The sequence below is a fragment of the Mycosarcoma maydis genome, chromosome 2 (genome assembly GCF_000328475.2).
Source record: "Mycosarcoma maydis chromosome 2, whole genome shotgun sequence".
Lineage (NCBI taxonomy): Eukaryota > Fungi > Basidiomycota > Ustilaginomycetes > Ustilaginales > Mycosarcoma > Mycosarcoma maydis.
In genome coordinates this window covers 802,113-829,891 of record NC_026479.1, presented here as the reverse complement: position 1 = coordinate 829,891, position 27,779 = coordinate 802,113, and the positions used below count along the sequence as shown (strand labels likewise).

At 53.3% G+C, this 27,779-nt stretch overlaps 9 protein-coding genes across 9 annotated transcripts; 3 read left to right on the top strand and 6 right to left on the bottom strand.

The window, feature by feature from the left end:
• Positions 1–476: 476 nt before the first annotated feature.
• On the bottom strand, positions 477–3,793 carry UMAG_12126 (uncharacterized protein; the record flags this gene model as incomplete). Its single annotated transcript, XM_011389191.1, has 4 exons — positions 477–490; positions 573–732; positions 867–929; positions 1,019–3,793. 4 exons carry the CDS (start codon positions 3,791–3,793, stop codon positions 477–479), a joined length of 3,012 nt encoding a protein of 1,003 aa, XP_011387493.1.
• Positions 3,794–4,648: 855 nt separating this feature from the next.
• On the bottom strand, positions 4,649–8,578 carry UMAG_01085 (putative DNA repair protein; the record flags this gene model as incomplete). The annotated part of the gene is made up of 1 exon (XM_011388744.1): positions 4,649–8,578. The coding sequence occupies one exon, from the start codon at positions 8,576–8,578 to the stop codon at positions 4,649–4,651; it is 3,930 nt and encodes a 1,309-aa protein (XP_011387046.1).
• Positions 8,579–9,376: 798 nt separating this feature from the next.
• UMAG_01084 (uncharacterized protein) lies at positions 9,377–11,017 on the top strand (the record flags this gene model as incomplete). Its single annotated transcript, XM_011388743.1, has 1 exon — positions 9,377–11,017. One exon carries the CDS (start codon positions 9,377–9,379, stop codon positions 11,015–11,017), a length of 1,641 nt encoding a protein of 546 aa, XP_011387045.1.
• A 165-nt stretch (positions 11,018–11,182) lies between these two features.
• On the bottom strand, positions 11,183–14,173 carry UMAG_01083 (uncharacterized protein; the record flags this gene model as incomplete). Its single annotated transcript, XM_011388742.1, has 1 exon — positions 11,183–14,173. The coding sequence occupies one exon, from the start codon at positions 14,171–14,173 to the stop codon at positions 11,183–11,185; it is 2,991 nt and encodes a 996-aa protein (XP_011387044.1).
• A 1,550-nt stretch (positions 14,174–15,723) lies between these two features.
• UMAG_01082 (uncharacterized protein) lies at positions 15,724–16,725 on the top strand (the record flags this gene model as incomplete). Its single annotated transcript, XM_011388741.1, has 1 exon — positions 15,724–16,725. The coding sequence occupies one exon, from the start codon at positions 15,724–15,726 to the stop codon at positions 16,723–16,725; it is 1,002 nt and encodes a 333-aa protein (XP_011387043.1).
• Positions 16,726–17,187: 462 nt separating this feature from the next.
• On the bottom strand, positions 17,188–18,387 carry UMAG_01081 (E1 ubiquitin-activating protein AOS1; the record flags this gene model as incomplete). The annotated part of the gene is made up of 1 exon (XM_011388740.1): positions 17,188–18,387. One exon carries the CDS (start codon positions 18,385–18,387, stop codon positions 17,188–17,190), a length of 1,200 nt encoding a protein of 399 aa, XP_011387042.1.
• Positions 18,388–18,781: 394 nt separating this feature from the next.
• Positions 18,782–20,311, bottom strand: UMAG_01080 (4-aminobutyrate aminotransferase; the record flags this gene model as incomplete). The annotated part of the gene is made up of 1 exon (XM_011388739.1): positions 18,782–20,311. One exon carries the CDS (start codon positions 20,309–20,311, stop codon positions 18,782–18,784), a length of 1,530 nt encoding a protein of 509 aa, XP_011387041.1.
• A 1,576-nt stretch (positions 20,312–21,887) lies between these two features.
• Positions 21,888–25,652, top strand: UMAG_01079 (uncharacterized protein; the record flags this gene model as incomplete). Its single annotated transcript, XM_011388738.1, has 2 exons — positions 21,888–22,545; positions 22,639–25,652. The coding sequence occupies 2 exons, from the start codon at positions 21,888–21,890 to the stop codon at positions 25,650–25,652; spliced, it is 3,672 nt and encodes a 1,223-aa protein (XP_011387040.1).
• Positions 25,653–26,049: 397 nt separating this feature from the next.
• UMAG_11277 (uncharacterized protein) lies at positions 26,050–26,866 on the bottom strand (the record flags this gene model as incomplete). Its single annotated transcript, XM_011389098.1, has 2 exons — positions 26,050–26,259; positions 26,411–26,866. The coding sequence occupies 2 exons, from the start codon at positions 26,864–26,866 to the stop codon at positions 26,050–26,052; spliced, it is 666 nt and encodes a 221-aa protein (XP_011387400.1).
• Positions 26,867–27,779: the final 913 nt, after the last annotated feature.

Here is a 27,779-nt window from a genome sequence, read left to right as displayed (position 1 = left end):
CATTCACGATCATCACGTCTCCCATCGCATGTGCTGTTCATACACACCAAGCTGCATCGTAACACGTCTTGTCCAGGATCAAATGGCTTGGCATTGCAACACGGTCTGCACATCGCCCGTCGTCGACTTTTCGTCGGCTTTCCGCGACGCTTGCAGAGCCAACGAGGTCTGGGTGCGCGACTGCTCACCGTGTGCTTACGACTTTGGTGGCTGGCTGTGCTCGTGCGAATCATCATGTCCTTCGCCCGAGTGTTAGCATCACGTTGGCAGGGATCGCGAAGCAATTAAGTGTGCTTCACAATCATGAATAAATCGATTCTGTGATTCGGTTGTCGTGCAAGCATCCACGATCTGGCCGAAAGCGTGTGACATCCTCATTCTGTTGATCTGACCTAGAACACCTACCTTCTCGACGCACATGGTCGCGAGCAAGTCGTTCTTACTGACGCTCATCGTACGAATCATTTCGTCTTATGTCATTGGTCGAACTCTGCAACCGCCGTCAAAAGGTGTTTTGGATCAGAGAACGTACCTTGTGAGCCGTATCCCTTAAAAACCCTGGCCGTACTCACCTCGTACGTGTCGTTGCGAGCAAGCTGCATCGCTACACTCGCCACCATCCGCTTCGCGAGGACACCATTTGACCGATGTCCTTTCGCCCTCGCTCGAAACTTTGGATGCCAACGCAAATCCAAGCGACGGTGGGAGATAAGATCGCACCCTTGACGCTATCTGTTCAGCTCGCAGCGCAAACATGCACAAGATGCGGGCACAAGGTGGTCAGAACGGAAGAACGCCGGGGCAAAGAAGAGGCAATAAGCATGTGAGCACTCTGTGATGACTCGGCAAGTTCGCTGTAAACCTACGCTTTGGAACAGGCTCGGCACCAGCGGTCGATAGCGCGATCCTACCGATGATTCGGGTGAGACCTGGCAGCCGAGTGGAGAGTGAGCAACACAATTCGTCCGTCAGTGGATTCGAACGGATTTCGCTGCAAAACAAGACAAATTCTACTCACCTCCTTCGCTTCTTCCATCTGCCCTGTCGTGGTTCCCTCTGTCAAGATGCCATCATATGATGTGGTGCTCGACTGTTTTGGCTCTGCCGCTATTTCTCTGTCATCCTCACTTTCGACTCCCCCGATGCTGTCGGATGGATCGGATTCGATCGACTCTATCGGCCCTGCCATTGTACTTTTGCGCTTGCTGGCCAGCAGCGCGAGAAGAGTCTCCCTCTGCTTTTGCAACGCCGGGTCAAGCCTGACACCACTGCTGCTGCCATTCTGAGCATTGTGTGCCTTTGTTTGCGTGCCGTTTTCAGGCGGCGGCTTTGCCATGGTCGATGCTCTCGCGTCTTGAGCGGATGCCGCTGAATTCTTGCCAAACGCGTCCGGCACCGCACATGAACTGAAGGCCGCCATGTGAGACTGAGAGCTGACTGCAGTCGTGAGGAAGCGCGATGGGACCGGGGACACCGAAGGCGATGGCGTTGCATTCTGCTGTTTCGACTTACGCTCTTCCATCAATTGAATCTTTCGCATCAACTGCTTGATCTCCAGCTCCTTGCGCAGGAGATCGTCGCGAGACGGCGTCGAAGTGCCTAAGGATGAGGCATCTGCAGCTGCTACCTGAGCCAGCAGGCTCTCCTTGGAGACACTACTACCAGGCGTCGAGACGTCTGCGGTATCGATCGTCTTTGTCGTGCCTTCTTGCAGTGGCGTCAGGGACCTTGCGACTGGTCTCAGACCATTCAGCGTGCAGAAGGTGTCGTAGTGTTCCTCGGCAGTCCTCTGGCGTAGCAGCAAAACGTCGCGCATGTTAACACCAGCTTGTAGAGACTGCCAGCCCTTTGTTCCCTCGGCTGCGACGATCTCATCTTCACCCAGCTCGTCGTCCGACAGATCTACGACCGTGTTGAGGCCGGAGGGTACGTCTAAGAACCTACTCGGACGTACAGGTGGTGGATGATACTCTCCCACATCGAAATCGGCTGCGACCGGTCTGCGGCGCTGTAGGGCTGCATCGGTTACGTTCAGGGAATTCGCCCGCGAGACTGACAAGTCTGGAAGGTCCGGTACTGGCGCATCAAGGTTAACTTCCCCGGAGGGCATCTCAGCCTTGCGACTGAAAGCATCCGCATACGAGATTCTCTGCCGACGGCTTGGAGCTGTCTCGGCCAGGTTAGCGCCTTCAGCAAGATCGGCGGTGACCGAGACATCTCCATTGTCCACCGCGTCGACATCGCGATACCGTCGCTTTCTTGTAGATGATGAGGGAACAGCTGGCTGCATAGATACACTCGCGGCGGACGGTGCGCCTCGTGCAGCGGCCGCGGTCTCAAGGGAAGGTCGGATGAGGCTCCGTATTGATTCGCCAATCTGCGAGAGAAGAGCTTCTGCCTCGCCCGATGTAGCAGTGCGATCAAACACCGTTGTTACAGCTGCCGTGTCGCTGACGGTCTTGTCCGTGGGATTCGGTGCTGTCGATGCCACGGCAGCCTTCGACAAGCGCGATGCTAGCACCTTTCTCCTCAGCTCCTCTAATGGCGTCAAGGCAACGCCTCGCTCTTCCTTGGCAAGCAACTCATCCTCTGCTGGCGTGGTTGGGACTTGGCCAATCTGACCCACGCTGTTCAATGCGGTTGGCGCCTTGTCAGCCTGCGTTGTTGAGTCTCCTGCCTCATCAACAGTCAAATCTTGCTGAGAGATGCCTGCTTCGACGCAGCAAGCCTCGATCATGTGCAGAGGGATGCCTTTCTCGATAAGACGTTGTGGAGGCACACCGCGTGCATGTAATTCTTTGAGCATCGCCACGGCCTGTGCTTTTCCATCTTCGACCCAAGCAGAGTCCCCACGCTGCATCAAACCACCCATACCTCCTGATGATGCGGGCTCGTACGGGGCAGACACAGAAGTGACCGCGGCGTTAACAGCTTGCTTCTTGTCGCGCTTTCTTTGCTTCTTCTCTCGCTTCCTCTGCTGCTTGAGTAGGTGCTTTTGGTGAGCATCATTCATGGAAGTATTGTAGGCGGTCGGGTAAGGACCATTGGTGTCGTGTTGATAGTATCCCGGATAGGAGGCTGGGCTGGGCGGGTACGGTGGATAAGGATAGTCGTGCAAAGGACCGCTGTACGGACCTCGATAGGAGAGATCATATCCAGAGTAAGCAAGACCATACTCGGCCGAATGACGATAGTAGTCGTTTTCTGAATGATAGCTTTGTGATGCGGAAGCAGAGGGTGCATAGTGAAACTCTGATTCAGGGTACCTTGGCGGTGCATATCTGTGCAGATTTGGATGAAACTCGGGCGCGCGCGGATCGTAAGCATACGTTGTGGAGTGAAGCTGCTGGTCAGGATCGAGCGGGAGAGCTGGTGGAGGATAGGCTGGAGGCGGTGGAGCAAGACGCAGTTCACCTTCTTCGTGATCCGCAGAGGCGGCTTCACTTTGCCATTGATCTACCATGACCCCACTATAGGAACCTTCCGGAAATGAAGAGGTTTCGACCTGCTGACGGGCCAGTGAGGAGCTGCTGAAAATCGGGGCTTGAGAAAGATTCAATGTATTGCTCTTGGAGACGGAGGTGCTTTCTGGTGGGTCCGCCTGGCCGAATTCATCGGTACTATAGGTCAGAAGCCGACGATCGTGAACAGCTGATGGTGCATTTACCTGTTTAGTGGGTGGTTGGACTTCATCTGCATCGGCTTGCTGTGCAACGCTTGTGAAAGGCGCGTCAGCGCTGCCGTAGTCGAGCTCTACCACCTCGAACGGCGGAGGCGGCAGTGTTCGACGCATGGTGCAGGCGGGCCGAAAATTGAGTGGCAGGAGTGAAAGCTCGACACCCCGTATGCCAATCGGGGTGGTAGCTAGATGGAAAGCCGCTACTGTTGGTATCGGCGAGCTGGTGCACGACACTGATGATGAGAGAGACAAGGAAGCGATCCGAGCGTGGCGTCTTTCTAATTCAACCCACGTCGGAACAGATGTGAAATGTGAATCGTACACTCGTGACTTGAGGGTATTTGTGATTATGATATGACTATTCTTCCCAGAGATCACGTCAAAGCACTTGTAGCTAAACCACTCACGACCGTACCAAAACGAAGTCTAGACTACCAATCGTGAATCGGACTCACGACTTGGGTTGTAATCGTGAATCTTCGACCAAGTTAACTTAAAGCATCACGCATCGACTCACGACTCGCGCCATCGCACAGTATGCGTCATGCGCCGTGCCAATTATGCAAACTGTTAGGTCACACAAGGTAGGATCAGAGATGTAATCGTGAATCGTGAATTTTGTTCAAGTCGCGAGCGTGAGCTAATTCCCAAGCACGAACCGCGAACCTCGTACCTTGATCTCTAACTTTGCTTGCTCCTTTCTGATTGGCGAAGCTGCTTAGGGAAACGAGTTTAGCTAGGGCGCCTGATACGATGCGCAAAATAGGTGCAACAGGTCATTAGGATCGAATAGCCCAAGTATATAAGCAACAGCTTGGCCGCAGAGGCAACACAAGCCAAACGGCTTCGTGCTTAGTTTGGGTCAAAGTCACAGTCACAATCACGAATTGGTTTGCACAATTTCTAGGTGCGATGCAGAATGCCAGACAACCGTAAAAGAATGAGGTAAACATGGCCAGCTTCGCTTTCTCATGTGTTGCGAATGCGCTCACGCTCGATAACACTTTTCTGGTGCACGTCACGGCTGACCCTCCAATAATACTCGAGCACATCATTCTGTCCTAGCAGTGTCAAAAACTCCTCGTCGTGGGTAATGACGATCAGTTGCAACTGGCTGTTCTCGGCCCTCTCCTTGATTAAATCGGCTAAACTTCTCGCCAAAGCCTCGATGTTGTCCTTGTCCAGGTTGGTCGTTGGCTCGTCAAGCGCCAAAATACCGCAGTTGCTGCCGAATGACTCTGCCAGTGCAAGACGGATGATGATCGACGCCAACACCTTCTGACCAGCAGAACAGCGTCCTCGCATATCCATTTCTACCGTATCCTTGACCATGCAGACTCGGTAGTTGTACGAGCGATTGCCACGCGCTCCTTCGTTGTCCGACTTGATGAGGATCGTGTCGATGTCCGTACCTTGGTACGTCTTTTGCCACAGGTAACGAATAATGTCGTTGATCTCCTCCATCTTGATCGTGTGGTAGCGCATGATGGCGGTTTCCAGTGCCTTGGCATACTTTTCGAGATCGTTGTTGGCCATCTCGGACGTCTTGACTTCGATCAGCTTGCGCTTATAGTTCTGATGTACGCCTCTAAATTCGTCCCGCAGCTCCAGCTCGCGACCTTTGATTTGTGATCGAAGCGACGCCAGTTCTCCGCTCAAGTGTGAAGCCTCGCCATTGAGGCGATTCTCCTCTTCCTTGGCTTCAGTGTATTTGTCGGCAAAATGCTTTCTGCTGCGTTGCGCCTGTTCAAGGTCCAACGAATTGATCTCTTGTTCAATTTTCTCGACGTCTTTGGCGAGCTGACGGTAGCGAATATTGTCGGCGATATTACGCTCAGTGGCTTGGGATTGATTGACCTCCTTCTGCAACTCTGCTACCTTGTCTGTGAGCTCCTTTACCTCGCGATGGATCGCCTGAATTTGACCAACGAGCTCCTGAATTGCCTCTTCGCATTCTTCAAGATGCTGGTCACCACGTTGATGAATATAGGCATTGACTGCAGCGTTGAGCTCGCGAATCTGCTTTGCCCATCCTTCGAGCCTGTCAGCTCGCGCTCTCAACGTATTCTCCGCTTCGCTTGCCGCTGCTTTGAATGCTTCAAGCTCGTCTTTGGCTCGACGAATCGGGCCATTCGCGCCCTCGATCTCGACTTCGAGACTCTTGATGCGCTTCTGATGATCTTCGAGATCAGCATTCATCTCTTGCAGCTGCTCTTCCATTGAAGACCTCTTTGCATACTCTTGCCTTTTTGTGATCACGGTCACCTCGGCTCGGTGTGCATCACGTTCCAGACTGTTGATCAATGTACGCTTGGTCTCGCGATCCTGCTGCAGGACGTTGAGCTCGCGTTTCAGCGCCTTGATGGACGCAGTAAGCTGGTCGATTTCGGCTTGCACTTGCTCAGCCGTCTGCGTTGAGCCTGTACTTGCCAAATTGACCTGCAATTTCTGCACTTCGGCGTCAAGATCGTTTGCTTCAGATAGCAGTCGTGCAATGTCGCTACCGACACGTCGCAGAGCCTGTAGATCTTTGACCTCGGCTCGCATCTTGGTCAGATCAGCAGAAGATGCTTCAGCCGCCTTGGCAGCGGATTCGAGCTCGACCTGCTTGCTTAGAATGGTCTTTTGAAGTTCCACGATCTCGACATCTTGGATGGCCTTTCGCTGCGCATCCTTGGCAAGGGCAGTCTGACATTCCGCGTTGCGCTCGGTCCAGCCGTCTATGTCGGCCATGAGCGTCTTTTTTTTCTGGGCCGTGTTGCCCGAGCTAAGCGTATTCGCGACGTGCTTCTCGATCGCCTCGTACTCGCCTGGGGTAACGCCTCTGTTGCATGCAAAGCAGTGGCCTTTGCCTTTGGCTTCTCTCAAAACACGGCGCAGGAACGAGTCGAGCGAGTCGATAGATGCATACTCGTCCTTGGCGGCTGCAATCTCTTCGGCGCAGATCTTGACGGCCTCTTCGGCATCATCAAAATCCGGTGAGAGGATGTCCTGAACAGACTTCTGCAGGTCCGCTGCCATGTCTTGCTTTGTCTTGAGCTGTTTGCGGGTGAAAGAGATGGCCGATTCGATTTGCTGCAATTCGCGATTTCTGTTGGCATTATCGGCCTCAAGCTCCTCGAGACGCTTTTCGCGCTTTGACAGTGCTCGTGTTACTTCGTTCTCGACGGCGGGCAGCTCCAAATCCGAACGAACGAGCTCAATCAAAGCAGCCTTGTTGCGATCGAACAGTTGCTGGGCGCTGTCTCTGCGTGCGGTCTGCTGTTCCTTCTTGAAACCGAGAGAAGCGCGGAGTTCAGCATGGCGGTTGAGTAGGTTGATCTCGGAAGTGCGTTCTTCGCGAAGATCATCCTTCTCTCGGATTTCTGCATTCTTTTTGCGAATTTGCTCGTCATACTTGGCCTCTTCGAACTCGTTCTGTGCGGCGGTCGCTTTAGCAGAGAGGCCATCTCGATCGAGTTCGGCAGCCTCAATGTCAGCGGTGCTAAGGGCGTTGCCGTCAAGCTCGTCTTGCGCCCTCTTGATCTTTTCGCGAAGCTTACGAACGGAGTCAATCAGCTGCTCGCGAGCATTCTGCTTGGCTCGGAGCTCAGCGCGCAGATTTTGCCACACGGTAGTGAGAACGTCGTCCTTCTCCGAGTTGGCTTGACGTAGGTTTGCGAGCTCGTCGTCGAGTTTTCGCACTTCGTCCTTGACGCGATGTTCAAAGGCTTGGATCTGAGTATCGGTAAGCCCGTCTCCACCAAAGCCCTTGATATCGAGCTCGTTGCCAATGTGTTTGATGGAAGCTTCGCGCTTTTCCTTGGCGTGAAGGTGCGCGCGTTTCTCTGCCTCGAGACCTCCCTTTTCGGACAACTTGTTGCGATGTCGCCGCTCGTGAGTTTCGAGCTCATCCTCTTTCTCGGCCTGTCGCCTTTTGAGCGAGTGGATCTTATTTTGGTTTTGGTCCAAATATGAGTGAAACTCTTGCTTTCGCTTGTGCAGTTCTTCGTCTGTGTCCTTGATGGGCGTCATAGTGGCTTGCAGCGCTTCCATGTTCTCCTTGTGAAGTCTCTCCTTCTCTTCGAGTGTCTCTGCACGACTGACAATTTCACGGAAGCGAGTTGCCTCGTCGTAAAATTTGGAATTCTGTATCGTCTTTACGCGGATCTCGTCGTTGAGATCTTCGAGCTTGGCTTCTTTTTGGGCAAGGTCAGCTTGGAGTTGGGTGAGCTTTGCCTTGATGGTATCTGCACGGTCCTTGTCGACCTTGAGGCCTTCAAGCGCTGCTTTGTCGACCTTGAGCTGTACGGTGCGATCCTTTCGCAGCGACTTGATATTGTCGAGCGCCTTGGTGTAGCGCGTAGCTTCAAAAATGTCGTCAAACTTCTTCTTCAAGCTGGCTGGCTCGGAAAGGGGCCAGTTGCTGTCTTCCTGATGGCAAAAGATGACATTCTCTAGGATGGACCTGGAGACGCCGAGCAGCCTGGGAATCTCGTCGTCTAATTCGGAGCATTTAGTGGAGAGGGTGCCACGTTTGCCTGTCTTTGCATCATCATCGGCTATCTGGAGCAGACCTTCGAGTGTTTTCATGGTGAGACCACCTCCCTTTTTGCGCGAGACTTGTAGATTACGGACGCAGTTCATGCGGACCTTGTTGGCAGCATAGAAGCGGAGTCTGACCTGCGCCTTGACTTCGTTCGAGGTGGCCATCTGTGGGTCGTGGACAAAGGCACCACCCTTTGTATTGGGTGGTAGGTCGCCCGTGGTTGCATACTTGAGGCACTCGATGATCGTAGTCTTTCCACTGCCATTGTAGCCTACAATTACTGTGAGCGGATGGAAGAATTGGATAATGTTGATCGACTTGTCGTCAAACGAGCGCACGCCACGGATGGCGAGCTTGTCGAGGGAAGCCATAGTAGGTTGTTGATGAATGGCCGCTCTCAGTACCTTTTCAACCACCAGATAACGGCAGCTGAGCTAGCCGTGAACATGAATATCACTATGAATTGTTGTGCTGATGGTCCATCGGTGATGTCGTGAGGGGAAAAGAGAAAGGAGAGATGCGCTGCCAGGAAAAGCTACGATATGTGGCTGAATCGGAAGGTCCGCAGCTCGAGCTGAAGACCCAACAATCGTGAATCCCGAATCGCAAACTCACGACTCACGACTATGATGAATTAAAAACAAAAGTGGAGACCAACACATGACACTCACGACTGAGGATTCGCGACTCACAACTCACAACCACAGATTAAGTTAAGTTAGTCACAAGTCGTGAGTGAGACTCTAGACACGAGCGTGGAGGTACATGCAGCTTGGCAGTCGTGAATGTGGCCCTGGGTCTGCTGTTTTCGCCGTGTACGTGGTCCACATTCGTGAGTATGGGTCTCATGTGACTCACGACTGCTGTTTGGTTACCTTCCGGTCTTTGATCACACCGGTTATCGTCTGTTTCCCACGATCACTTTATCGCATACAACTTTTGCTTGCAATCCATTACAAAATCTGGAGAAAGGCCGAACCCATGCACCCGAATGCATCAGCACTCATTGGACACGCCTTTCCAAGTCGTTAGCCAGTTCCGAGGCAAGAGGCAATAGGCAAACTCAGCCGCTTTGAAACAGCACAAACACGTCGGCCAGGGTGAAACAGCGGTCCATCGGCATTGCTACATCAGCCTAGAAGCTAAGCTTCGCTCTCAGTTTGGGCACAATGGCCTTCACCTGCGATCCGAAAGATCCACGGGCGCCAAATTACCTCAAGCGCATCTGTCGCAATCTACGCTGGATCCCCTTCATCTTCATCCTCAGCCTCATCACCTACGCCTATCTCACCGTCACCATCTCGCTCGCACTTCGATACCACCTAACACGGAAAGGCGAATGGATTTCGGCACTCTTCGAATTGCTATTTTCCACAACTTTGGCGGGTGGGGCGATATGGGGCTTCCTCGTCGCTGTGTTCAAGCAACCTGGTTCACCGATTGGGCAGCGTAGGGGCGACAATGAGAACTGCACAGCAACCAACTCGGCTAGTGCCATACCTCCGGGTAGCGAGTACGAAATGTGTGTAGAAGCGGAAGAAGCACAGTCTCTCATCCAAAACCACGATCGTGAAATCGATGCACAGGCAAACGACGATGCAGCACCACTTTTCAACGTACCTATCCCCGGTCAACCTCAATACCCTGCTCGCTCTGGCCGTCAACAACTTGCCGACCTTCAGCGCCTCCCCTCTCTTGCCTCTGTATCCGCCAATTCATCTGTGCAGCGTCGATCCAATATCTGGGTAAAATCCTCTGGCGAATCACGATGGTGTGCCAAATGCGATGCCTCGAAACCTGATCGAACACACCACTGCAGCTCATGTCAACGCTGCGTTCTCCGCATGGACCATCACTGTCCCTGGCTCGCCAACCGCTGTGTAGGCTTGCGCAACCACAAAGCATTCTTCCTTTTCATCACCTACACCGCGCTGTTTTGCATCTATTGCTGCCAGGAAACCGCTCGAGCACTACTGAGGTACGTAGAGATGGAGAACAATGGATTTGAAACTAGTCCTATCGGCTGGGCGGTGGTGTTGTTCCTCGGTTTTATCTTTGGAGCGAGTCTGGTCCCTTTTGCTGGATACCATGCGTGGTTGATCTGCAAGAATCGCACGACCATTGAGAGCATGGAAGGCTCGGGGAGGGTGAGATTGCGGGTGCAGAGGAATCATCAAAGGCCTAGGGTCGAAGATCGCTTGAGAGGAATCGTGGGATCTTCTATCGGGTCTTCAACCGATTATCGGCCAAACCAGAAGGGCAATCGTATCGGTGGTGGGCGGGAGAGGGCTGGCAAGCAAAGCGTTTGGCGTTCCGACGAGCACCTTTCACGAGACGAACGAAGAGCGTTGAAACAGGCTAGCAAACTCAACGTATACGACGTAGGCGCATTCAGCAACTGGCGTCAGGTAATGGGCGACAAGTGGTACCTCTGGTTCTTGCCCATCGGCGAGCCGCTTTCCGACGGCTTTAGCTTCCTTGTTCAAACAACAACACTCGAAAAGCTGGAAGAGATCACAGCGTCCATTCGTGCTCGCGAACGGCACGTCGATCGTCGTCTCTTCTCGCCAGAAGACGAAGGGCACGACGACGACGATGATTCAGTCTATGACGGATCAAGATCGGCAACACGCTTCGGATACGTCGATAGTACCAGCGGGGAAGCGATGCCAGCAAACTCGCGCGAGGCCGGCCTCGATCGACAGGCAGGTCTGAGATTCAATGGCGCACATGGCGAGATGGAGTGGGGAGATGCGCCAAAAAAGTCGTTTGTGCTCTTTGGCGTCGATGAGGATGACGATCATGTCTAGCATTGCCATGTGTACTTAACGTCGATGAGGCCAGCGTTGTCCGTTGTCATTCGTGATATTTGCACGGACCTTGACTTTCTTTCCTCTTTGCGCAAAGAGCTCCTGGAAAGAGGACGCAGTCTGTGGCAGCTATCGCGAATTTTGTGTGTGGCCATCAGACTTGTGTCAAGAGGCCCAACTGCGTTCGTTGTCGTCGTCGTCGTCCTCAGATTCGCTATCCGAAGTGTCTGAAGTCTCCTCTCCCTGTTCTGGCTCGTCTGTTGCCGCATTTTCATCATCGCCAACATCTCTGCTGCCCTCTATATCCAGTACACCCCGCCCTCCCTCTTCCGCCCCATCCAGCTGCCTGAACATCCTCCTCATCCTCGTCACCCTCGACCTCACTTCTACTTCCAACATTCTTTCTACCACCTCCAAATGCGCCTGGATCCCGTACGCTGACTCCCACACCTTAACACCCGCGTCAGCACTCTCGGCTCTCGGATTGACCATCTGACTGAGAACCGCATCGATAGCCACACTTGCCGACTGTGGGGTTGCAATACCCACAAGATGATTGGCGTGATGTATCACGCGGGGATAGACAGGGGAATAGCTGAGTCCCAACGGGTCAGAGTCGGATCGAGACGTGCCTAGGAATCGATGCATTGCGTAAGAGGTGCCTGGTTCCAATTTGGAGGAAGAGGGAGTTGGGGGTGCTGTGTGATGCTGATAGATGCTACAGAGGTCGGACTCAAGGTGTTTCCAGTTATCGCCTCTTTGCGCTTCGGTTTGGTGCGGTCCTTTTGTAGAGATCTGAGTGAGACGATCGATTTTGCTTGACAAGGGATCGGAGCGAGGCAGAAAATCGCTAAATCCCGCCCAGCGACGTTGAGGTTCGAGTCGGCGCCATTCGTGCAGGTCGATCTGGTTTGAGAGGATGAGGTTTTCCTCAGCAAAACTTGCGTATGCCTCTACCTGCTCCGATGTCATGTACAGTGCTTCGAGCTCGGATGGATCCATCTCTAGCACCGCTTCCGTTGATTGCATGTACATCTGCCTTCGCTTATCCAGAGCGCTCAGCCATGGCTCCAGCAAGGGCGCACAAGACACGCCATCGCTCTCGTTCGCCTCTTTCTGATCAGCGGAAGCTGGATCGAAGCTTTCAGAGCGCTCGCGACCATCAAGTCCATATCGTAACTTGATGACGACGAGCAGCGCTGCCATGAGAACAAACTCTTTCGGTGTACGTTGCAGCTGTGCGGCTCCCGGAAGCGTTGCTGGCATCTCCTCGGTATTTTTAGCGCCCGTGTGTGTTGAAGCCTTCCCCTTCTGGGGTGGTCTAGGCATGAGCCCCGGCCCGATTCCGTCGGCAAGCTTATCGAGCAGCCTCTTGGTGGCAACGTAAAACGTCGGCGGAAGCAACATCCCTTCCACTAGCCTTGCAAGCTGGCCAGACACATTGCCCTGCCCGAAATCGACGCTGTACGTGCGATGCAGCACATCCGCCAGGCTCAAGGTGTGCAAATGAAGTGCGGTGATCGTGGGAACCACATCTGTATCGAGATGATGATGATGTACGTTATCCTTGTTCAAGAAACGTGTCAATGGCAATGGCAGCGAATGAACCAAGTTGAGATAAGGCAGTTTGTGTGAAGAGATGAGTTTGACCAGGTCAGCCCAAAAGATGGGTATCTTGAGCAGATGCAGGGAGAGATAGATGATGGAAATCGTGGTAGGCACCATGGCGAGACGAAGAATTTCTGCTTGTGCTTTGGAAACAGAGTGTTTGGTAGCCCAGGAAGGAACGTGACGCCGACGTTTTTTGCTTTGTCTTGGTATGCCTGACGGATCCATGTCTGATTGGGGGCCATCGATCTCGGAATCAACCTCGGAGGCTGCTTGTGATCGTTGTCGCTGCCTTCTTTCTTCGGCAAAGACCGGATCGAGCTCAGCCAACTCGTCTTCGGGGTCGGCCAATGAATCTGGTTCGCTGGAACGCTGCGAGCTAGATTGCCGGTGCTGCTCATCTTGACCGACGATCCAGTCGATGCATTCTTTGGCGGTCACTGGGTCGTCCGAATCAATTTGATCCCCTTCACTTTGCTCAGCTCGTTGTTTTTGAGTGTTGTAGCGTTTGCGTTCGAGGTGGTGATGGTAGCTGTTAAAGAGTGTCCTGCGCCTATGATGGCGGATGTCGCTCTCAGGATCATATGTGGCGTGATTAGGAAAGAGCTCAGCTGCTCCTGCCTGAGACAATGAATAGCGTGTGTGCCAGTCAAAAGTTGCCGCAATGAGCGGCTCGGGTGGGAAATGACCCACGGGGAGGAGGGAGACGAACATGGTCCAAAGATCGCGCGCAACAGCCTCCGTCTCTGGCGGCATCTTGTCCGGCCACAGCTCGCGAAGCCTGTGAAGCTGAAGCCGTAGAGTGAGCTGCAAGCATTCGAGCAAGACAAAGCGGCCCTCGTATGCTCCATGCAAGCCGACGCCAGAACGCCAAATTCTACGAATGCCACGCCTGGAAGATCGAGCGTATTGGTCAGGCTCTGAGTCCATTCCGCTCTCTTCGGCGGCGGAAGCGGCGGCATAGCTGCGAGGCGTCCAGGGTCTTTGCTCAAAAAAGCTGTCTGCTCGTATCGACTGGGGTCGTTCTGTATCCGCGCTTTCGTCTCCGCTGTCGTACTCGTCATCTTGGTCCGAGTGCACCGAATACCTCGATCTGGAACTCTCTCTTCGAGCGCGCTTATGAGCACGGCGTATTTGTTGATCCAGGACTTCATCTTGGCTGTCATCCTGTTCAATGTCTGTTTCTGGCTGTGAATAATAAGGTGTGTGTTGACTCTTGAGCCTTCGCACCTTGTTGACTTTGACCGTTCGGCGTTTGCGAGCGACACCGTCGCCAAGGAATTCATCGTCTTCGGCCTGTTCGATACGAAAGTGCTGCTGCACATGACCTCGTTTGCAGATGAGCTGACCTGCACGCAGACGCATTTTTTTGGTTCCACATTCCGGACATCTTGGACGACGTGAAGACTGAGAGGCATCTTGGTGTATGCCGATGGATGATCCTGGCTGGCTGGAAAAAAGGTCGTCAAAATCGGAGGACGGGGCGGGATTGGGCTGTGAGTAGGAGACGTCATGACGACTACCATACAAAGAGCCGTACTGGGGCATCGCGACGGATGCCACCTCGTGAGGCTGGACAAAAGATGAATTGCCAGGTGTGGTGCCGTCGCTTGAGACTGAACAAGGAAGAAAGCATCCTTGCATACGTATAAAAAGGCTCAGGGTCCAGGTTCCAAACCTCGGCAGTCGGGCAGGGACGAGCTTCTCGTTTTGTGCTTCACGTGATGGGTGCTTCGGTCTTTTGGTTGTTACATGTTTGATCTGGAGGCCTAACATGGATAAATGTTTTCCTTGACGGTGTACAGTCACGAGTACGTGCCATCAGCAGGCTGAGGGAGCGCGTCGAAAGAAGATGGCAGCAGCCTTGCTTTCTCTATTTGGAGACTGCTCCTACGTAGGATTGCTCAATTGAAGGAGAAGCGTGAAAAGGTGTGTGCGATTTCAAGCTCAGCTAGTTCGCTTATGCGCAGGCAGAGAGCGGGGCTGAGAGTTTTGAGCGATCTCTGCGTTCTGCGCGACTGGAGCATTGCGCCTGGGAAGCTACAGTTGCAAGTAAGCAGGGCCAGTCGCTCGACTCGTGTCACAGGCTTCTGCAATCGTGAGTCGTAGCTCCTGGAAGTACTTTGTGGAAGGAGTCTTCTGTGTGGGGTCCGTGTACAATTGTTGCCAAAATCACGCTTGCGAGTTAACGTTAGGCGTCTTGCGAGCGATCACGGATGCAGCTCGACGGTACCAAAGTGTGCCTGAATTCGATGTTTGCAATGTGTACAGCATTATTTTGTATTTGTGATTCCCGATTGTTGAACGGGGCAAGAGCATTGGACATTTCGAGTTCTCGAATGGAGCTAACTTAGAGGAACTGCATAAGGCAGGCAAGCAAGAAGAGCGTTGCTAGGTTCAGAAGCCGCTGAGATGCAAGGCTCAAACCGCTTTTATAAAAGAAAAAAAAAGAAATTCTGCTAAAACAATCACAGAGTCACGAATCAGCCACGAGCTTGAAATTCAGAGTTTCCCCTTTACAGCTCGACTTGCCGCCTGCGTGCCTTGCTCGACAACCGATTCACTGATTTCCATTCACGATTTTAGTTTCCTCGCACTATTTTCCCGCACTTCTTTATTTTCCCCACATAGGGCGATCCGCAGCCAGCAGCAGCAGCCTGTACACGCACACGCAGACACGCACAAACATACTCACGACTGTAATTCCCTGGCACAGGCACAGAGGCGGAGCCAAAGCACACTCCGCAAGCCAAGCCGCACCTCCGCCGTTTCGAGCGTCACTTCTTGCGTTTGGCGAAAGCTGATTTGGTCGCCATCAACTCATGACTTGCCATCCACACTTTTGGCCTCCTCGCCAGTCGTCCTACACAATCTTTCATCTCAATCACTCCCCTTCATCATCCGTCCTCTCCCTACTTAATATCTTGTCTTCTTAGTGACATCCTTCGTTTCTCGCTACCTTTCTTCTTTTTTCGAGTACGGAACACCCACTTCGGCCTCTCTTCAGGACAGGAACGCACTTGATTTGTTGATTTCAGCCCCACGACAATCGCACCAAACACCCACATACACGCTTTTTTCCTGCAAACCTACACGGTATGAAGGCCAACATCGCTGCGATCGTAGCTCTGTCCTCAGCAGCACTCTTTGCTGCTAGCCCAGCGCAAGCACAAATCGCATCGCTTGATTTTGGCAACGCAGGCGGAGGCGCTCCGAGTCAAGCCGCTGCCTCTGTAGCTAGTCCCGTTGCTCCCTCTTCTCCGTCATCTACCCCTGCTACTGCGCGCTCCACCTCGGTAGCTGTATCAGCTATCACCGCCCCCTCTGGCTCCGATGCACCAGCGACGAGCACCATCGCCTCCTCACCTATCGCCTCGCCAGCTTACGCAGCCGGCACAGTGACCTACGTCCCAGAGCCTCTTCCCACCTCGGCATCTCGCATCGATGTGTCCTCTCTCCCCTCTTCCGTGCCCGCTATAGCCTCCACTGCTTCGTCTAACTTTACCCTCCCCAACGCAACCGCAACCGCAACCTTCGCTTCCATCCCCACGCTCCGTTCCAGCCCCTATCAAATCGTGTTTGCCAATACCGACGGCTTGCCTACGATCAACTACAACCTCGCTATGAACAATAGCGAACAGGTCAAGACAGCTCTCTGCGCATCGCAGATGCAATTCTGTTCCACCGCTGGCTGCAACGTCACGGACGCCAAGTTGACCAACTTTTGCGAGACCAAGTACATGGGGGTCGCGTGTAGCTGCAGCAAGGGCGCAAGTAGGTTGGAGCAGTACCAGTGGCCAGTCATGTTGGCCGACTGCCAGGGCAGAAACATCGCTTGTCGAGATGCATGTGTCAAACCGGGTCAGAGCGTACAGTCGCAGAACAACTGTTTGGATACATGTGCGCAGAATTACGGTAGCACGTGTGCTAAACCTGGTCAGTACGCTGCCAATTATGCTGTGACCAAGGAGGGAAGCAAGCCTAGCTATGCCATCGTACAGGGTGGAACAGCGCAGAATGCTGCGATGAAGCTAGGTGGTGGAATGGTGATTGTCGTTGCTGTGGCTGGTGCAGTTTCGGCACTCGTTATGGGTGTGTAAAGTGTGAGTGCACACAACCCCAATATAAGGACATTTGCCTTTATCTCCTCTCTACGTTCGGATCGTTCCCGACATACTTTTGCCACTTGGGCCCAACAACGTCTGGGCGCCTGGTTTCAACACAAACACACGCTCTTTCAGCGCCCTTCGACTTGTTTGAAATGGAACTTTCCCCTGCACAGTCCTTTCAGTGTCTTCGTTTTCTCTCATGGATTTCCGCTATGCTCTCCTACCGCATTACCGTGGTCATACCTTCTCTTCTTTTGGATGTAGTCTTTTGCTCTGTAGGAACCTGTATTGGCCTTTGAATTCTCGTTGGTCAGGGGAGCTTACTGTGCTGCTATATGCGTGTTAAAGAGCGACGCAAGTGAAAGCTGAAACAGACGCGACGAGATTCGTGATTCACGGTTCAAATTGGCTTTTGGGACGCATGATAGTAGTTTGTGAGGTCTCGGCGTCGGTTCAATCGACGACCACTGCGCTTGGCAGCTCTCCGATCCTATGAACCGTGGTAGCGCCTGAGGCGTCCATGTTCAAGAACAACCAATTGACGACTGGTTCCTCCCTCCCCCCGATGCTATTGAGGATGTCCTGACTCAATATCCCGCCCACGACCGCTGCTACGGGTGACAATGTGACACCCATTGCGCCTTGCGCTGCTACAATGTCGAATACAGAATCTTCGTGGTTCGCGAGGATCACATTTGGGACAAGGCCCTTCTCTCGAATCAATGCCTCTGTACGCTCCTTGAGCGCAGCAGAGCTAAGGGTGGTCAAGGCGGAATCGGGGGCAAGACGCGTTTCGAGATCGGTAAGCGCCAGCCAAATGAACCAATCCAGCGGAATACGTGTACGACGCTGCTGTCGTTCCGACAAATGCCACTTGGTTGCGAGCGATGATGAGAGTGGGACGAAGTTCTGTCGTTTCTTCACACGTTGTGTTTCCGAAGTATCGGTCGACGTTGTAGAGTTGGCTGTGGGTGGCGGAGCGGCTTTTTCAAGTAGGTAGTCGTGGGTGATCTGGTCGGCAAAGTAGAATCCACCAAAACCGCACGTTGCAGAAAAGAAGAACTTGACACCTGCCGACCGCGTCGTCTCGTTGAGTTTGACAAGACTCGCTCGTGATCCAACATGCGCAACACCCGATTCTTCAGGCAACGGTGTACCAGCAACGACAACGTCAACCCCACGCTCCATGATCCAAGCCTGTGCTTCCTTGCCTCCTTGCATCAGCTTGGTATAGCTAGCCATGTCAGCGATCCCATTCACTTTGACAAGCGGATTCAGCGCGCGTACGCGTCCCAAAGGTCCCTGACTGCACTTTGGCTGCCCTACCTCTTCATCACGAAAGAAGAACCCAGAGAGTAAGTCGACCGACCCATCGATACAAGTGGGGTCGAGGATGGTGATGCTACCGATTCCTGAGAGAACAGTGTTTTTGAGGATCTCGGTCGCAATACCGTTCCAACCGAGGATAAGGATGTGCGCGCATCGAAGACGCGTTTGCGCGGCAAGACCCCACAGTCGAATTTGTCGATCATAGAGTGCAGCTTCGTCTTCAGTAACCGAATTGCCGTTAGCGGTAGCGTTCGTAGGAGATGTCTGATCGGATGGATCAAGCGGTGCTGTTGAAGCTGCTGCGTCAGCGCAAGTCGCCTCCATTTTCAAGTACCTGAAGCTCTAGCACAAACGGAAGAGAGAAAAGGACGAGGACGTGCAAGAGCAACAGGCGAGGACGGAACTCGGCTTCTTCAGTCACGAGTGCATCTTGGCTTGTCCTCCACACAGAACTTCGTGATCTTTCCACTCGTGACTTCTTCGAGCTTGCGCGTCACGTAGAGTTGAATTCATACTCACGACTCTCAAAAATCCACCACTTTAATCACGAATCACGAAATCGTGAAGAAGGCATAAGTTAGTTACACAAAAAGCAAAGGCTGAAAACAGCGTAACCTAGCAAGTCTATTAGTTTCCGTGCCCCACGATGCGCCCATGTACCCCGTGCTCTGGTCCTTGGTTGCGTTGAGCTCACAGGCCGTGACTCAAGATACAAATTCTAGAGCTGGCCCAAAGCCGTCTCAAGCTTGTCCAGGAAGATGTCGGCATGCTTCTGCTCAAACACGAGCATGGGCCTCAACCTGAGTGCCTTGTCACCGCAACCACCCATGTGAACACCGAGCTTCCTCATCTCCATGATCAGCTGATCCCTCACTTTCGCGGTTCTGCCGTCAAACGCGAGGAAAGTGCCGGCGTTTTCACCGCGTAGCTTCTCGATCTTGCCCCTGCCAGCGCCGTTCTCGATAAGGTCGAAGAGCTTTTCGTAGATGTAGTTGCCCACTTTGTCGGTCTTTTGGATCAAGTTGTGGTCTTGGATGGTGCGGATAATCTGTCGAGCCTGCAGGGTTCGCGCTGGGTCACCCATCCAGGTGTTGTAGTTTCGGTACGGCAGAGAAGGTCGCGTTTCAATGTTATGGTAGAAACCGGCCGCCTGCATCTTTTTGGAAAAGGTGACAAAGTCTGGCGGGCTGGTGAGGTTCCACTTGCTGTGCGCCCAGAAGGCACCCGTAGCTCCGACACCGGTTTGGACCTCGTCGACAATCATAAAAACGCCGTGCTTCTTGGTGACATCACGCAGACCTTGGAAGAAGGCAGGCGAAGCATGGTTGTCTCCACCTTCCGACTGGATGGGCTCGACGATGAGTGCGGCGACCGGGCCATAAGAGGAACCGGTCTTCTTAGAACTGACGATGGCCTCTTCTACAGCAGCAAGTGCCACCTTTTCGGCTTCGGCGTTCTCACGAGAGTTTTGCGCGAAGGGATACTTGACATCAGGCCATTCGACAACGGGCCAGTTGAACGAAGGGATGTCGAGTTTGTGAATAGCTTTGGAACGTGTTGCCGAGAGCGAGCCAAACAGTCGACCGTGGAAGGCGCTCGTGAAACTGAGAATCGAAAGATCAGGCGATCCGGGCGATTGATTCTTCATGCAACTGGACATCTCTTCAGGCGTGAACTCAGCCTTCTCTCCCCTCTCGCGAGCTCGGTAGGCCATGAATGAGGCTTTAAAGGCATTCTCATTGGCACAGCTGCCGCACATGGCCGTAAAGATGTTGTTGAGACCGTCTGGCTTAACGGTGCCGAAGCTGGTTTCGACGAGCTCCTGCCAGTTAGTAGGAGGGAAGGAGCCCAGAGCTGCACGGTTCATGGTGGCAGTGATAAACTCGTCGGTCTTGGCGAGCGCGAGGAGGTCTGGGTTGTTGTAGCCAATGGCAATCGAGGCGATCTGAGCAAACATGTCGAGGAGCACGTTACCGTCCGCATCAGCGATCCAGTTGCCCTGCGATTTGGCATAGTCGACCACAAAGCCGTGCGTCCGATTCTCCTGGAACGTGCCGATACGGTCGCTGAGTTCCTTCGACTTGGGGCCTGGAATCTGTGAGGTGACAACGTGCGGTGACGAAGGCTCGCCAGGGAAGAGCGAAGAGGACGAAACAACAGTAGCAAGCAATCGTCGTTGCTGCTGTTGCATCACTCGCGAAGTGCGAGCGCATGCTCGCGCTGCCGAGGTGGCCTTGGAGGAAATCATAGTGTTATCGCTGCGAGCAAGGAAAGTTGGTAGTAGGTCGAAGACAGATGGTGGAATGCCTTGAATTGCATTATATGCGGTTCGGTATCAGCCGGCTTATCAGCTTGGACAACCGTCCCATCGTGAAGGACAAGGTTAGTCGGATTTGTGACACGGTTTATCTAGAGAAGAATACGATCTGCTCGGCCCGCAGTCACCGAGTCATGATCAGTTGCGTTGCGGGGAGGCCTACAGGAAGAGTCAACATTGACCCACCCAAATCACGGATCACGAATCACGAATCACGAATCACGAATCACGAATCCGCCAAACTCGAAATCAATCGAGTCTGGTTGGATGACGCTCAAAATCGCTGCGTGGGCGCTAGACCAGCTTTTTTGATAGCGCGTGGCGTCTACTCCGGAGTTTTAACCGGTCTTTCGCAATCAACGAATTCTGTCTGCTTCTGTACCTTGACGAGCGCTTAACGACGGGCAAGCCTGCGCATGTCGGAATTAGAACGAACACAGCAGAAAACGTCTTCACGCCAGGCGATGGTCAAGCTGGCAAGCGCTGCTTGTCGTCATCGAGAGACCCACGTACCATCAAATACTGTACGAAGGGATCGGGTTGATTCTTAAGTACATCTAGGCTCAGAATCAGGCATTCCGTTATTTAACTTAGCAACGAGAATGGCTGGGCTTGGAGCAAATGCCGTACCACAAAGTTTCGCCGCCTTCAGCAGGAGGGACTGTTGCGATCAACAAGAAGGTTTGAAGCCTGAGCTTCCGTCGAGAACACTTGCTCACAGCATGGAGCTATCCATTGCTATTTCGATCCACTCCTTTGAGCCGCTCTGTGCGAAACGAGATCGATAGGTTACAGCACCGAGACATCCATCGGCTTGCCCGTTGATCGTGGATGCTCGAAAGGGATGTTACCTTTCCCTCACGGTTCATTTGCGTGACTTCACAAAGACACTGCAGCTCGTGTATGCTTGTCGCGTGTCACATTGATCGTACCGGATGAACCGACGAGCTCTTCAACACGAGTTCCCACGCTTTTGTGAACAAAGCAAAGTGTCGAAGTTGGAACGCTTTGCCATCGAAGAAGTGGCGGTCGATGCACGCCGCAACAAGCCGTCAGCGCGCGATACTACGACAGGGTCCCTTTGCCAGTAACACTCGCACTCGCGATTACCAAAAGCCTCAGCTTTGACTACTGAACGAATCGCAAAGTGGGATTCACCTTTCTCAGCATGCCAAAATGATACTCAGGGAAAACGTTATCCCCCCACCTCTGCAAGCTCTTAGTTGAAGGATCACACACAAAGCGTTCATTTCATGCTCTCCAGTCTGCATGGGACCACGGTCTGCTCAGCTCCCAGGTGTGGGTATCACTCGGTCATGAGCAAATGAAATTTGGATGGGATTCTCAGAAATCACCCAAAACACGCTGGCGGCTTCACTAACAGGATCGTCCAGCGATTGTGAGTGGTAGGTCCCGTAGGTTCCTTCTTCAGCGTCTATGTTGTCGCATTTCTACTAACTGAGCTTCTTCAAGCAGCTGTAGAGTCTCTATAGGGACGTAAAGGCCCATGTCTCACATCAAGCAGTCTGGTCAGACGGCCTTAAGACAGCCGGTCGCCAAGTCGTCGCAGCTGACGACACGATCTCAAAAGCCTGACCTGAATTTGCCTCAGTATGGACGTCCTCAGAAGGGTGATGTACACAGAGTCCTTCAGCCCTTATCGATGCGTAACGATGCTAAGCATAGTGAAAATGCAAGAGCTCACCAGAAAGTTGCAGTCACCGCCCTAGCCCCAGAGTCGACTAACATCCTCAAACGCTCTCTCTCCAAGCTACGGATCAAGGATGCCACCTCACCTGATCGGCGAAAGACCGCACAAGCCAAGCGGCAACCTTTGGTGCCCGCTTCCAAGATTCCGCAAGCAGCCCCTCCTCCAACATCGACACGCGTATTGGGTGCTCGTTCCGATCAATCGGCTTTTGTCTTGCACAAAGTTGCCACATCCGAGACGAAAGAGAATGACGGCTTTCGACAGACAAAGGCTCAACATGCAGTCCACAAAGAGAGGAGTGGACTTAAGCCTATCGGATATCCCACCAACCATCAGCGAAGCCCGACTGCCGACGTAAAGTCAGCAGAAGTCAGAAAAAAAGCCATGCAGCTTGGCATCTTCAAGATCAGCGAAGCCGACTTGAAGGAGCGCTATCAATTCCTCAACGAAATCGGTGAGTATGAAAGCGGCTGCGTCGATAAGCCGAATGGTCAACAATCATCAAAGTGCAAGTGCTGAATTTTCTTTACCCACTTGAAAAATCTAGGCGCTGGCGAATGGGGTAGTGTCTGGGATGTGGAAGCCCTTCGACCCCTCGAACATCTGCCTTCTTCCGCGTATCGCTCTCTTCAGGTCGCTAAACTCACAGGCTCTAACACCTACACGATCGACAACACGCCCAACTTTCGCCCCCTTGCCGTCAAACTCTGCAAACGAGAGACAAAGTATTCGTCAGCAGCCCGAACTCAGCGTCTCTGGAACGAGTTCAAAATCCTACGCATGTTGATGGACCAGCTCCCTCGCTCTGAAAAGGTCAACGCTGACAGTCCTAACGGCCGTGTGCGAAACAATCGTACCGGATGGCATCCGAACGTTGTCAACTTCTACGAATTCCTCCTCACACCCACCTTGGCCATGCTCGTCATGCCCAAATTCGACGAGCCGATGAAGGTCTGTCTGGGTGAGACCCTGTGCCTCAACTTCTTTGAGCAGCTCCTCTCGGCCCTTCACTGGCTGCACGAGCATCATGTCTGCCACAACGATATCAAGGTCGACAATCTTGGCGTCACCTATGACACCTCGGGACTTGGACGAGACGTGGTCACCCTCTTTGATTTCGGTTTCGCCCATCGATACGATCCTCTCAAGAAAGACGCCTTCATGTCTAGAGATGTGTGGGGCACACCCGAGTATCTCTCACCCGAGCGATGTCGCGCAACGTTGCACGATGAGAGAAAGGCTGACATGTGGGCGCTGGGTATCACGTTCTTCGAGATGCTCACTGGCCGAACTCCTTTCGAGCATCACGATGAAAAGTTCGACAGCAGCGAAAAATTTGAGGTCTACTACACACGTGCCGAACGTGGTACTTGGCTTGGAGAGTGGGACCTGTCAGCTGATATGGAGAATCTCATCCGCAAAATGCTTCGCCATGATCCTCAGGAGCGAGTAAATGCTGCTGGGGCTCTTCTTGATCCACTATTTGACCCTCAAAATGGAAGGCAGCGCGATTCGTTCGACGACTTTCTTCAGATCTCTTACGAAGATGCACACAGACATTGCACTCTGGAAGAAGCACAACCCGAGAAATTTGCCAACGTGCTGCAGCCACAGCCGGAGCTTGACGATAGCGACTCCTTGTTTGAAGACCTCGTCCAACAAGAAAATCACACCATTATCGAGCACAATACCGGTGAGAGCGAGCACGAGGATCTCCTTGCTTCACCCGGCATCTCACGCGCTGCGGTTGCCACGCGTTGCTCACGGGTCCCACCCTCTCCGTCTCTCTCGCAGGTTGGTATGGACTCTCGTCTCACCGACCTCATGTGCATGAGCCCACCTTGGAGAGGTCCACAGCCGCCACGTGAAGGCACGCCCATCCCATCTGCTAGACGAAACCTTACTCTACCCGACAACTTGGTAGAAGAGCTCGAAAAAGGGCAAGATGAAAGCGATAGTTCGGTGAGCAATCACTCTCCCGTCGCCATCACCAAGGCTTCCCGCACCAGTGTTTCCAGGCCGGTAAAGATCGTATCACCGACCAAGCAGTCGCCATTTCGACTTCGCTTGGGACAACAGCTGCAGGCATTTCAAACCAGGCGTCCAAATGGTGAGCAGATGGCGTCGACACCTGTCTCTGCCGATGCTGTAGTTGAGCAAAAGCCTGTCGCTGCTGCCTTGTGCCCAACATCTTTGCCTCCTGTGAATCAGGAGAAGCCCAGGTTGATGTCGCTTCGCACCGAGCTCGGCTCTCGTGGCAACGTGGTAGCGTCGCTCGCCAAGAAGTTCGATGCGACCAACTTCCTTGCGCGACCACCTCCGCACGTCCCTGTCTTGACGGCAGGCAACGGTCTTGGGCTGACCATTCCCGGTGCACCTCTGGCAAAGACCGGTCCCAGTCACCGAAGATCCAAGTCGAACACGCTGGCATGTTCAAAGCAGCACAGAGTTGCTAGACACTCTGTCCGCCGATCTACTGGCTCTTTTGTTCCTTCACCCGAAGAAGCGCTGCCTCGATGTGCTCGCCGACTTTTCGGTCCCGACGAGCCAGTACTGCAACAGACTGCTGAAGCTGACAACATCACTGATGTTGGCTCTGCTCAGTCAGACACAAAGGGTGCTGGCGGACGTGTTGTTCACGAGCCCGGCATTAAATCCAACGGAGCGCGCACACCGGCGCTCCACGCCGTCCTTGCGGGTGATCAAAACCGTTGCGTCAACACCAGCTTGGTGAATCGCGACACACCACACACCACCTCTTGCAACTCTCCAACCACCCCAGCCGTCGGCGAAGAGGTAATCTTCAAGAAGCTCAAGAAAATGGCCAGCCTGGCTGGTCTGCTGAGCAGGATGATCGACGAAACGAAATCCACGATTCTCAGTCCGGAGAAGTCAGCCGTGAAGACACCTCTTGCAAAGAGAGGTTCTAACTCGACCGACAGTACGTCTGACCTAGAAATCTCACCGGGATTGTTACATACGCCAGAGGTGGTCGATGGACGTACGAACAAGGCGGAACTTGACGAGGAAGATGCAGGGAATGTATCGTTGGTCTCGGCCGCATTTTCGTTAGATCTTAGCGGAAGTGCGAGACGCAGCTCGCCAGGTGTGTCTGGACGTGAAGAAACAGGCGAAAAGGCTTGCCAGGAGGAAGAGGGTGAGCAGGTGTCTATTCAAGGTCGCCACACGAGCGTGAAATCCTCTGGCGCAGCTTCCGATCGAGCACTATCGATGACACCTAGTGCAGCACAGGTGGAAACCATGTATTCATCGTTCTTGCTCAGTCAGCATGTCTGCAAGTCAGGCTCGGGCTTCCTGTCCCCAGCACAACCGGCGTCCGGTTCCACTGCATCTATCGCCGCATCTTCAGTGAAAACCAAACATCGCTCGCTGGCAGCTCTCTTTTCGCCTAGCACAAGCAACGTCGCTGCACTGCAGAATCTGTTACTCGACGCAGGTGTTTCGCCCGGTACGCACGCGACCAATGGCGGTGTGGTAGACCGCCAAAGGAGCGTTGCTAAAAGCGGAAAGCTCACCCGACTTTTTCGCAAGCAATCCTAGTCTGCGCTCCCCTCGTCAAGTGATAACTCGTATTCACGATTCTACGTACAACCGACTTGGTCGTTTTGTCTCTCTTTGTTTTCAAGTCTCGCTCTTTATGATTTCTCACAGTCCTTATTCAACTTTATACGCTCGTTTTTTTGCTCTGTTTCTATTTATCGGCCCACAAAGTCTGATTCCATTTGCGCCTTTTGCTTTAGTCGGTTCTTTTCACACTCTGTTGAGAATGTAAATAGATTCATTACCGAAAAAGAAGTGATGAAGTTACCCCACACAGCATGCTATGCAACTACGTCCTAAAGCCACCACTATGGCACTCAGGTCATTCAAGCTAAGCGGCTTGATGCTGGGTGGGACCAAAGCTGTGGTGTACAGTGCAGCAGACAGCATGCCGAACTCAAAGCCTTGCGCGATCGGGGAGCGGAGCGGGAGCACCAGAGCCGTAGTCGGTATCACGAGCATCGTTTCCCTCGCGCTGATATTCGACGGCTGCGACCTTGGTCTCGGCGTCTGGTGTAGGAGAGGGAGTTCCGTAGATCTTGGAACGCTCGTGCGAGAAGAGCGTAGCGACTCGAAGTGCGCGATCGAGGTCACCCTTGATCTTGATCTGCAATACGGGCAGGAAAAATGCCGAAAGTCCACGGTCAGCCATCTAATTGTCACAAATATTGATGCATTCGCCTTGGACGCTTGATGTACAACTGAATAGCGAAGAGCGGACAGCGGACAGCGAACAGCGAACAGCGACAAGCACTTACCCTTCCTTCGTTGTAGAGTCGCTGGGCTTGAACCTTTCCGGTAGCAAGATCTACAAAGTCCCTGTCTCTGCACTCGATCACGACGTCAGCCTTACGTTTTCGACCAAGCACCGTCTTGGGTGGCTGGCCTCGACCGATGACGCCCTTGTTCTTCATGTCGGCGAACCAGAGAGCCGGTCGAAGCGCACCACCAGACGTGGATGCGTTACCCTGCACTGGCTTGGTGCGAGGGTTGGAGGGATCAATGGCGGTGGATGGCTGGATGGAAAAGAGGTAGACGCTCTGGAGCGATCGCAGCAGGCGCTTACGAGATGGGAAGCCCGCAGGCGGATTGGCGAGCAGCTGCGCCGAGAGCGCGAAAACTCGGCTCGATTCAAAGCCTGGACAGTTGAGTTCATCCTGGGCGTCGAGGGCCTGCGTGGCCTCAGCCTTCATTCGCTCTTCGGGTTTGGACATGGTGCGTAGGTGATCAAGGTCGCCGTTGATTTCTGAGACGTCGCGTGATTTGAGGTCGATGGATGTCGAGAAGAAAGAGGGGCTAACTTAGTGCAGACCGATCGCGTTGAATCTGCAGCTCAGGCTGTTGAGCACAGGTAGAGCTGCTGTACACAGAGCTGGTTGGGACAGAGCCGAGCTCCGCGAAGCACCAATTGCGGAGAAAGCTGTGCGCAGGCTCGAGCACTCACGACTGTCGCATCTGCTCAGAATCGGCTGCAGTCACAATCAGAGAGAGAGTCCACCAGGGTCTGGATCTGGATTGCGGAGGACGGGCCAAAGCTGGAGCTCACCTAAGTCACGAGTGTGAGTTAACTTAAGTTAGCATGTCCAGCTGTAAGCTCGACGCGAGAGCACAGTGACTGCAGTCCCGATTGGGAGAGAAAAAGGGGGGAAAATAGGGCATGCGAGCCAGAGCGTCGTCAAGCTGCATCATGTCAAACACGAAACGAGCGTGAATCGTGAATCGTGAATGCTTCACGTTTCCTACTTTTCGTCTCTTGAACGTTTGTTGTTAAAAATACAGATGTTACGCCCGTTCGTTTCACATTATGATCTTGTAAAAATCGTGAATCGTCCCGGGACTGTAATCACGAATCACGAATTCGTGATTCACATTCGTGATTGTGAATGCGCGCAAGACGTGAGCGGCGCTTGTCCAGCATAAGGGTCCAAGGGTTCAAAGCTAAAGTCGTGGTGAGCGCTGCAAGGGTGCATCCACATTAAAAAAGTATCAGAGCCATCCGTGCACTGCTGGCGTGCACTGCTGGACCAGGTCGTGCGAGGGATCCTGAACTCAGCACATTCACGATTCGTGATAACATAGCTGAGCCACGCCAACATCCGTGATCGTTCTGTGAGTGTCTCTGCCGTG